This window comes from Nicotiana tomentosiformis, chromosome 12 (genome assembly GCF_000390325.3).
Source record: "Nicotiana tomentosiformis chromosome 12, ASM39032v3, whole genome shotgun sequence".
NCBI classification, from domain to species: domain Eukaryota; kingdom Viridiplantae; phylum Streptophyta; class Magnoliopsida; order Solanales; family Solanaceae; genus Nicotiana; species Nicotiana tomentosiformis.
In genome coordinates, this window is record NC_090823.1 from 107320799 (window position 1) to 107332222 (window position 11424).

General features: G+C 35.1%; 1 protein-coding gene across 17 annotated transcripts; it reads right to left on the bottom strand.

Annotated features, from left to right (window-relative positions):
- Positions 1-1551: 1551 nt before the first annotated feature.
- Positions 1552-9818, bottom strand: LOC104116146 (probable tRNA-splicing endonuclease subunit sen54). Of its 17 annotated transcripts, none has more exons than XM_070191633.1 (7): positions 7709-9818; positions 5400-5468; positions 4294-4348; positions 3619-3715; positions 3404-3535; positions 2283-2678; positions 1552-1960 (listed from the first exon to the last, which is right to left on the bottom strand). In XM_070191633.1, exons 5-7 carry the CDS (start codon positions 3493-3495, stop codon positions 1822-1824), a joined length of 627 nt encoding a protein of 208 aa, XP_070047734.1. In that variant the 5' UTR covers positions 3496-3535; positions 3619-3715; positions 4294-4348; positions 5400-5468; positions 7709-9818; the 3' UTR covers positions 1552-1821. The 17 variants fall into 17 exon arrangements, with proteins under 17 accessions (XP_070047734.1, XP_070047732.1, XP_070047731.1 ...); XM_070191631.1 differs by having other exon boundaries at positions 3619-3768; positions 7709-9816; XM_070191630.1 differs by having other exon boundaries at positions 3619-3775; positions 7709-9816.
- Positions 9819-11424: the final 1606 nt, after the last annotated feature.

Below are 11424 nucleotides of genomic sequence, written 5' to 3' on the forward strand. Positions count from 1 at the left end.
AATGAATGAAGATTCATTTTCTGTGTTACTGTAACTCTTCAAATCAGATGAAGATTCACACAGCTGGTTGCAGCAAAACGAAACAATAATAATGATGGTAATAACTTTGGATTTAATTGCCATAGCCAGAATTCAAGTACGACGCTTTGGCCTAATCATACAAGTTTATATACAATTGCTTGTGAATTTTTTCTTATTATCTTAATGTTTTTGGGTGATCACTAAGTCATAGTTGTAATACTTTAGTAGGATAGTTGTTTTGGCATGTGCAGTTTCCAAAACTTTCAGCCATTGTCATGTGCAAGTTACTAAAGATGCACTGGAGGATGTCCTACCGGAGAGGAACTCGATCCGAAAATAAGGATCCAAAATAGATAACAACTTACCTGCATTCCGTATTCGCAGGAAACAATACTATTTTAGTATGGTTAAAGTCATAAATTAAAATGAGAATGTGTTTTTATTAACTATGGTATAATGATAAGATTATATATTAAGACACGTTACACATAGTGCGGATAAGTTTTTACCATCCAAACCCCTCTATTGTGGTCCTGACATGTGGAGGACTTTTGGCAGAAAAATAGTTAGTCATGACCAAAGGCATATATGTGCAGTTTCATGAAATCCTCTACATAGAAGTCCAGAATTGTCAACAAACCAGCCACTTCGAAATTATCTCTTGTAGTAAGTTGCTCATAGCTTTGAACAGTTGCAGCTCAAATATACGGGGAAATGGAAAAATTCTATCACCTAGAGCTAAATGAATCCTTAGTTGCTGGATCTACGTCTCTTCTTTGAAGAGAATAAAATTTGAAAAAATTGTTTTACTACAACTTTGGTTTCGCCATTGTTAAGACCTTTCGTTCTATATTAGCAGTAAGTAAATATTTTTGACTGTGGTGGAGTAACACGGTTTCTCTTTTTAATCAACAATATAACTAGGGTGACTAATTCACAAAGAAGAGATATAAAAACAATGACGGACCTTAAGCTGTTAATAAATCACAAAACAGGGGCCTATGGGCTATGAAGCAGTAGAATCAGGCATAGAAGGGAGCATTAGTACCTTGCTTGGTAAATCCAGTCAAAGTTTCCTTTATGTTAAAATCACTTCATATTATACTTTTTTTTGTAACAAAATCTTCAAAACAACTAACGGTTATAAACTGAAGGCAGAAGGAAAGTAGGTAAATGATCATGGTACCAATTTTTTAAGCAGAAACAGGAATTGCTTTTGCTGGAGAAACAACAAAAGCCAGATCATTAGAAAGATGTGAAAATGGATGAAATGGGCTCTCCAATGAGTTAATGGGGATGGACTCATACATGGAAAGCATAACCATGGGAGTCTCAGCATTAGCCTGGCGAATACAGCCTGACCATTTAATGGGAACATCACTGATAACATTAGTTTTACAAGTTGGCAACCAGGTAAGACCAAGCACAAATTGGTTTCCTCACTCAACAAGGGATAGAAGTGTTTCTTGCAAAGAAAGAAATACCTTGATAGCTCACCTTAACAGATTGATCACTTTTGACCAGAGTAAATTTCACGAGTGTAACACGTATGTTAGGCAATAAAATAAACCAACCTTCAACTTTTACAAAAAAACATTGAGGGCAAAGAAGACAAGACACTCTGGTTTTGTTATAAGCACGGGAGACTAGGTCCTGATTCGTAAGCCAGACATGCTTATCGTCTGAATAATACACGCCTATTACACAATGGTGAAACATCAATCCACAAACTTAAAATTCACAATTGTACCATAGCTCTTCTCAAGGCATGTCGATATTTGGATTCATTGCTGGTCGGGGTCATGGAAGGATAGGAAGCTCAACTTTGCTGAATGAGAAAAAGCTCACACGCCCATGCTCAACCAGACAGAATTTCAAGGGAATACCATGAGAATGTCTCTCAAGATCTTCAATCTCTTCTTTGGAAGGTGGATACTCACTGCACAAGAAAATACATTACTCATAAAATAGAGCTACATCGATAATTAATGTGGATCGACAAGTCAGGAGAGAGAGTGGAGGAAGGGAATTAGATAGGCTAGGAATGAGGGATAAAGAGGAAAATATTAAAACAACTACTTATGCCAGAATATCATCCAATCTGGTGATCCATCTTATTCTTAAACATTCAGCATTGCTAACTAGTATATCTCAAATCCCTGTACATAATAATCAGCTAAAATATAGGAGGCAAAGATTCAGAAAATTTTAGTAGGCACTAGCACCATAATACAATGAACCGCATTAACAAGGTATCCCACCTCGCAAGACAAAGTACAAAACATGGATCACCAGGTGCAGACTTTCGGAATCTACTATTAGGAGGGTAAACATCAAAAACCATTCTCAATCCACCAATTTGCATATTACTAAACATTTCACTGATGAGAATGCTGTCTCTTGATTCTTTATATCCAATCTCAGCAGTCTCCAGCAGGTCTTGGTTAGAAATACAATTTACACTTGACCTTCTAACTGACCAAGGAATACCATGGCGCCCGACTATATAACCAAGAGATTTCAGGTGCTTATAGACTTCAAAATATTCCAAGGAACATCCACTTTTTCCTTCTGCAACCCTATTATATATATGTTCCAGAGATAGGGGTGCGTCATTGTTACTGAAGAGATGTAGAGCCCCAACTTCCGCCAGATATCTACATCACAAAAAAAAAAAAAAAAAAAAAAGGTATCATTCTTTAAACACACTGGCAATTGCAGAAGATAATTCTCAAATGAAACCATATTTTTTTCATATTAACTCCTAATACAAATAAGATTGTAAGAGACAAAACTCCCCTGTAATAGGACACTTGCTATATGTATAATTTTATCTATTGGCTTCTACTCTCTTCTACATACAGACTACTATTTCTAATATGTAGAAGCAGTAGACAGGTGTGCAACTAAAATAAACAAGCATAACTTAGAGATGTATAATGAAAAAATATGACCTAAGAGTATCAGCAATCTTCTTACCAAAATTCACTTACAGAACCAACAATGAGAAAAGAATCAACGAAAAGCGTGTCAATGTATTAAACGAACTACACAATTTTCAACTTTTGCAGCCTTTAAAAACAAGAGCAGCCATACCTCTTTTGAGGTTTGTTAAAGATATATCACCGAAAAATATTTTCTTTTTTCTGAAAAGAAAAGAAATGCCAAACAGATCTAAAATTTGAATTCTGATCAGACAATAGACATGCTACATATGCTGAAAACAGAGTATTTTTCTCCTGTTCTTATTTGGACGTGGCTTATTACCAAATAATGCCTGTACTAGAAGTCAGTATTTAACTCTTCAACTAATAGGAGATAACAAAAGTTAATCTTTATATTTAGTATATATTAATAATATAAGAGAATCTTCATCACCTACAACGTCTCTTCAATGAAGCAATATATCTTGCCATTACGAACTATTCCAGTAGTTGTCCACAATCCACCCTTCCTCTCCACGACCTCAGCCATTCCTAAGTGGTCAAGCCACCGTGATCTTGAAATATCTTTCCTGAAGCAAAAAATTGCATGTATGTTATTTGTGAAATAATTTTTTAATAATAAAGATAAAATTCCCAACAGAAGAGGTGAAACCTGAACTGCAAATTGGGTATATCAGTGGATGCATATGCACAGCAATGGTCATCATCATCAAGATCCTCCCCATAGCCTTCAGAATCACTTGTTCCTTCTGAAAAACTTCTCCACTTATCAGTTTCCATAAACGGATTGAATTGCAAATACCTATATCCTACCAAAAAATTCAAAAATCAGCACAAATTACGACCATCTTATAAAGTACAAACACTAATACTCCCTCTGTTCCAATTTTTGTAACGATGTTTGTCCATGCATGAAGTTTAACCCCAAAAAAAGAGACTTTTGAAACTTGGAGTCTAAATATAGAAAGGTGCATGTCACGACCCAATTTCATCTATAGGTCGTGATGGCGTCCAATACTACAGCTAGGCAAGCCAACTAGTGATTTAAACACATATTCAACTCTTTAAAAATTAACCGAGTAATTAAACTCCTACAACTTGCAAGAATTAGGACAATATAAAAAGATCTGGTAAATTAGAAAAAAATACACGAACAGAATTAAATCCAAAAATTCTACTAGTGTGTGTGTCAAGACCTGGTGTCACAAGTGTATGAGCATCTAGTAGATTACACAAAAATTTCAAATACTGTCTGAAATATAATAGACAGATAAAATTTCAAGAAGAGGCACTAGTTGCTGCAGAACGACTCAGAAAGGCAGCTCACCACTAAACCTCTGGATAACGTGAATGCGCGTCGATAGGTCCTCCAACTATATCACCTGACTCAGGTCATGCACAAAAAAGTGCAGCAAGTGTAGCATGAGTACGTAAACAACGTGTACCCAGTAAGTATCAAGCCTAATCTCGAAGAGGTAGTGACGAGAGGTCGACTTTGACACTCACTAAGGGTCAAATATAATAAATAAAATAACAATAGAAATATTTAAATCAATATGATTTATAGAATTTACAATAATTTTCCTTAACCAGCAGAAATAATTAAATTCCTTCAAATACGACAATTCCCCATTTATGTAACTTCACAAGCTGCAATTAAAAAAAAAATTTGATTTGCACCGGGTGTCCGAGTCTCTTTGAGCCCCGACTAATCCCAGGGGTGCACAGGCCCTCGGCAAGGAGTTTCCCGCAAGTGCACCACGGTTAATTCAGGTTTTTATCCAGTCCGATGGCCCTCAGAAATTGTTTGCACCCAGTAGGTTTCGAACTTGAGACTTTGAAAGGGAGCAAACCCCAAGGCTCAAGTCAATTGCCACCAGGCCAACCCCTGAGGATTTTGCTGCAATTAAAATATCAAGGTATCGTGTAATTATTATTATTAGGCACGATTTCTGTCGAGGTCGTACGACCCGATCCAGAGTGTCGTGTACACTGCCGAGGGACGTGCGGCGCGATCCATAGATGCATCTATACTGCCGAGGCGTTCGGCCCGCTCCACAAGAAAGGAGGACATTTTCTTATGTACCTCCGGAATGAGGATATATATATTATGAGATTAATGCAAGAGGGTGTACAATTTCTTTTAACAATTAATTAATTTATACAAAAATTCAAGTATATGAGATTTCAATCTTTTACTATTTTTCCTAACAATTCACAGTATAGTTCAAATACATTAATTAAATAAAGGATACAATTAACACACGTAATTCATGATTTGAGTCCTCAACTACCCGGATTTTAGCATAAATAGTAGCTACGCACGGACTCTCGTCACTTCGTGCGTACATAGCCCCCACAATTAGCAACAATTATTAATTTAAATCACCTTTGGGGTAATTTCCCCCTTACAAGGTTAGGCAAGAGACTTACCTCGACTTGCTCCAATTTAATCCACTAATAGGCCTTTTCCTCGATTATCCAACTCTGAATTGCTCGAATCTAGCCAAAATAATTCGATACAGTCACCAAAAATTATAGGAATCAATTTCATAAGAAAATACTATATTTTTCAATAAAAATCCGAATTTAACTCAAAAATCGTCTGTGGGGCCCACATCTCGGAATTCGGCAAAAATTACGAAATATGAACGCCCATTCAACCACGAGTCTACCCATACCAAAATTACTAAATTCCGATAACAATTCGGCCCTCAAATCCTCAAATTTATCCAAGAAGGTTTTCAAATTTTTCCAACTTAATTCACCAATTAAATGATAAAAACAGTGATGGATTCGGGTAATTTAACCAATATTAAGTTAAGAACACTTACCCCGTTGTTTTTTCTGAAAATCTCCCAAAAATCGCCTCAATCCGAGCTCCAAATCGGTAAAAATGGTCCCATTTTCAGAACTTAAACTCTCTGCCCAGTCATTTGCTCTACGCGATCGCGAACCTTCTCACGCGATCGCGAAACACAATTTTTCCACTGCCCAAATTAACCTTACGCGATCGCGGACTTGTCCACGCGATCGCGAAGCTCAAACTCACAGGCCTACGCGATCGCGAACTCGTCCACGAGATCGCGAAGCACAAACGCGTGACCTCCACTTCTGCTCCACTTACTCTACGCGATCGCGACCTTCTTCACGCGTTCGCGAATAACAAACTCCCATATCTACGCGATCGCAGCTCTCTTCATGCGATCGCGAAGAACAAAAATCATCACTGCCCCAAACAAGCCTACACGATTGCAAACCATTTCACGCGATCGCGTAGAACAAAGTCGCCTCTGCCCCAAATTAGCTTACGCGATCGCGGATGTACCTATGTGATCGCGTATAAGGAAACCAGAAGAAAAATACCAGCAGCTATCAGCTATCTCCCAAAGGTCAAAAATGATCTGTTTGCCGTCCGAAACTCACCCGAGTCCCTCGGAATCTCAACCAAATACACCAACAAGTCCTATAACATCATACAAACTTAGTCGAAACCTCAAATCACATCAAACAACGCTAAAACCATGAATCATACTCCAATTCAAGTTTAATGAAATTTAAAATTTTCAACTTCTAAATTCGATGCCGAAACCTATCAAATCAAGTCCGATTGACCTCAAATTTTGCACACAAGTCATAAATGACATAACGGAGCTATGAAAATTTTCGGAACTGGATTCCGACCCCGATGTCAAAAAGTCAACTCCCCGGTCAAACTCCCAAACTTAAATTCTTGTTTTAGCCATTTCAAGCCTAATTTAACTACGGACTTCCAAATAAAATTCCGAACACGCTCCTAAATCCAAAATCACCATACGGAGTTGTTGGAATCATCAAAATTCTATTCCGGGGTCGTTTACACATAGGTCGACATTCAGCCAACCTTTCAACTTAAGTTTTAAACTTTGGAACTAAGTGTTCCAATCCATTCTAAAACCTCACCGGACTCGAACTAACTACCCCGGTCAGTCACAAAATAATTATAAAGTATAAATTGAGCAGTAAATGGGGGAACGAGATTCTGAAAGTCAAAATAATCTGTTGGGTTATTACAGTGCCGCTCTCATAGGACAAGCTAAAAAGAAAAGTGTGCCATATGGAATGGGAGAGAGACTAACTGATTATTAAAAAAATGAAAAAATGAAAAGTGGAGATGCGAATTTTAATTTCAGTGCAATAAGATATTACAATGCAAAAACTCCAGTTATCTCATCAATTTACCAAGTAAAAAGTATTCCTTAAATTTGGTACATTTGATGATTGTGCATGTTCTCAAAGTAATTCGAATTTATTTACTCAAACAATAGCTTGTGAAATTCAAAGTAAAGTGACAAATTAAAATCTCTTTGAAGCAAAATGCAGATTAGTTAAAAATATAACACAGATGATAAACTAAACCAAAAAGATAACGAGAGTTTATAAACTAAACTAAGACGAATACTAAAAGGAGAATTTATGAATTAAGAAACAATTTCAATACAACATAAATAAACAATTTCAATATAAAACGCGCGCGCACACAAAAAAAAAAAGATATTTCGTGCTTGATAGTTTTTGACCATTTGTCTGATGAAATCATCAAAAATCGAACTTGCATGCCTCCGAGATGATTTCAGTATCTGAAATCGCTACGTTGTTGTTTTTATTACTTAACAATTTAATTCAATATTAAAAAAGACCAAATAACCATAAAGAAACAAAAATTAAGCATTCAAAAAAGTGAGAGAAGGAAGAGAACTAACCTTTTTATAATGACTGGTGGCCGTCGATTCGACGGAGGCCGGCGACTGGGTGCGGGACCGGCGATGCAGCAGGGAGAAGACTAGGTCACTTATGGAGTAAGGGCTTCAACAATTCTGAGATAATTAATTTGTTTCCACAACATGCATTTGTGTATATTAATTTGGCAAAATGAACTCTACTTGAACTTATATTTTACCGTCCCGATAAATAAACTTACATCGACTTGGATGACATGTCAAATACTTAGCTTTTTATTATTTGACACATATAATTTATGGGATCACCTTTTTAAAAAACTAATTTTGCCAACTTTATAATTTTTTTAGTCAATTTTGAAAACTTTCATCTTCCTCTTTATCGTAAAGCTTTCCACCACCAGTGCCTCATCTCCTCCGCCTCCCTCTCTACTTCTCTCTCCCCTACCAGTTTTATGGTTTCATCACCACAACCAACCTTAAACCAATAATGTTTTTCTTTTTCTTCTTCAAAATCTATACTAGCTCCATCAAACCACCACCGTGAACCACTGATTTCATCCATCGTCGTGGTTAGAATTTATCAAATCTCCTTCTATGAGGATCTCTTTTCTGTTTAATCATTATTTTCTATTTTTTATTTTTCTCCCATTATTTTTCCAAAATTCTCTCTGAAAACCCCCCAATCATTAACAAAAAAATTACTGGAATTGTCACTATTACCAAAGAACCAACCTCAACTCCACCAATTGTAACACCACCAAATCGGCTGTACATAACCTCAATAATCATAATACAAGACAACTTCTTCAATAGCCCTTTGTAATTTATGATTTCAGGAATTATAAATTCTTCTACATCGTCCTCATAAGATTTGTAGAAAAAGAAAAAAAAAATGGTGAGTAAAGATGGACATGAAAGCTTGAACGATGAAGATAAGAAATTAGAAGAAGACAAGGTGTGGGGTTTGGGGGGCAGGGGTAGGGAAGGGGGTGGGAAGAAATAAGGGGAAGAAGAAAGAGGTAATTAACCGTGAGAGTTTTCTTTCTTTTTAATAAGGTAAAACGGCATCGGTACCACTTAAACTTGTACTCATTTTTCAACCCGATAAATCATTTTTCAACCCGATAAAGAAATTTAGGTGTTTCTCTTTTTAACACCTCAACTCATTCATTTACACAATTTTAAATTCATTTGATCGTTGACTATGCTTATGTGGCAACAATTTAACTGACGTGGCAAAAATACGTGCTAATCACGCCTATAAAGCGTGTGTATATAATGAGTATGAGATTTGTTTTTGTTAAAATTACAAATAATAAATAAATGAAGGAAAAGCAAAAAATAAAATAAAAATAAAAGAAGAAGAAAAAAGCTCATTTCTAGCTACTTTGGGACCCTTCCCATCTTCCCCTTTCTCTTTCCCCAGCCCTCTTTCTTCTGCAGCCATCCCCCTCCATTTCTTCATCTTCTCCATTCCTTTTCTCCAAATTTTTCCTCTTCCCCCTTCATCTTACTCAAAAACCACCTTAAAAACATTATCACCACCACTTTCATTAATGTCATCCCAAACACCACTTTCAACCATTAGTATCTAGAGCACACTTTTACTATAAGATGTGAATAGATCGTCAGGACAGATGGGTGGAATAAGGACACCGACGAATGCAAAATTGAGGAAAAAAGTATATCGATTGGTCGGAATAGCCATCTTGATTTTTTTTTTTCATTTTTCTTTTTGGTGGATAGATAAGGTTTAAAATTTGCCCAAGCCCACAAACCACTCCTACAAGTTTGCTGGTGCCGGCAAAACTTCAGACAATCGCTAATCCAATTTCAAGAGATTTGGAATCTGTCTCTGAAGGGAATATAACAAAAAATTTATTTTTTTGCTAAATGAGAAGGAACGAGAGAGTTAGCAACACTTTATAGAAATTTCAGGCGAGATACTAACCGAAATAGTGATATCTACGATGATAAAATTGAAGAAGAATGATGGGAATTTATGAGAATACTCATGCAAGGCCTTTGGTCACTCCTATTGATGAATTTTCACTGATTATTTTAATTGATTTGGGGGTTTTAGGGTGGAGGAAGGAGGTGTTCATGGTGAAAGGTGCTAGTGGCCACCCAAAAAAGAAGAGACATAATGTTTTCCTAAATTTTTTTATAAAATGGTTAAATAAATATTAGGACCCACAAATTATACATGTCAAACAATAATAGGCGAATAACATAATGTGTCAATTATGTCATAGCGATTAAGGTACACGCTCATTTTGAGGTGCCTATTTTTTATACTTTTATCAAGTTGAGGTGTTCAAGTGGGAAACATGTAAGTTTCTTTACTGGGTTGAAAATCAGATGCAAGTTAAAGTGGCCAGAAGGCCATTTTTTTGTCCTTCTTATTTTAGTTTTTTTTGTTACAATTATCTGATGCACGTTCCTTATGTGCGTGATTGACACTCATTTTGGCCACATCGACATTGTGATCGCCACATGTACATGGTCAACGATCGAAGGGGTCTATTAGTTTACAAATTTATGAGTTGGAGTATTCAAATGGGAAATATATAAGTTTGTTTACCGGGATAAAAAATCGGTACAAGTTTAAGTGGCTCAGAGGCCATTTTGCCTATTAATTTTAAGGACTAGGTAAAGCACTCGACAGTCGCCAGTGTCGGAGCCACGTAGGTTAAGGGTGGTTAATTTAATACCCTTGAAAGTTATACTGATAAACTAGTCTTATTATATGCGCAACCCCAATATTAATAAGTATACAGATTTTTAAAAATTACATAATATATATATATAGTTGAGTAATAAAATATAAATAAAAGAAAAAAATGTAAGTTTTTAAAAGTAAAGAATGTTGATCTTATTTAGTTAAATAGATAAAAAAAATCTCTTGCGCCTCTCTAGTACAAGTATTTGCTTTGTCATTAAACCATGAACTCATATTTATTGATTATCTTTATTGGTTGCTATTAAAAATTATTGTTTTCTTTAGTTGTGTCTGAAGGCAATTAGGAGATGTTGAACCCATAAATTTCTAATGATTTTTGGATAAAAGGTTATATAAAAAGGTTATTTGCTTTGGCTTACTATATTTTCGCAAGGAATTATAGTTATATATGTTACTTAATTCATTTAATGAATGATTCTATAAGATAAAATCTTAGATTTTAAAAATCTTACTGCATATGTCCCAATTTATATGTCATGCTTTCCTTTTCAATATGTCCAAAAAAAGAATATAATACTTTCTTATTTACAAATATTTTAATTTTAAAATTTTAATTTACTCTTAAGAAGATGATTTATAGCTGCATAAACGTATGTGGCTTGTTTTAAAACCACAAATTTCAGAATGTTTCTTCTTTCTTAAACTCCTTTCTCAGTTAAACACTGCCATTAAGTTGGATTAGAAATTGTAAATCTTAGTGTTTCCTACATAGTTAAAATAAAGAAAGATTTACTAAGTAAAAATTTAGTTGACTCCAAAGTCCTAAAATATTAGAAAAATAATCAAATAATAATTTTATCCAAGATAAAATATATGTTTAAACGATAAAAAGATTGATCAATATTTTGTGCTGAAGTTTCATTAAAAAAAAATATTTATAAAATTTTAATCGACCTTTTTACCCTTTAAAAAAAATTTACGCTGGATAAAATTGTATCAATATCCTAAAGAATAACATGTAACGTATTATAATTATATAATTTTTTTTAAAATC

Excerpts from the sequence above, each read along its gene's own strand:
- LOC104116146 (XM_033661298.2), bottom strand. The coding sequence starts at position 3,746 with ATGGAAACTGATAAGTGGAGAAGTTTTTCAGAAGGAACAAGTGATTCT. Across the intron at positions 3,536-3,618 it reads ATACCCAATTTGCAGTTCAG|GAAAGATATTTCAAGATCAC; the intron begins GTTTCACCTCTT and ends TTTTTGCTTCAG. Across the intron at positions 1,961-2,282 it reads TTTGTACTTTGTCTTGCGAG|TGAGTATCCACCTTCCAAAG; the intron begins GTGGGATACCTT and ends TTTCTTGTGCAG.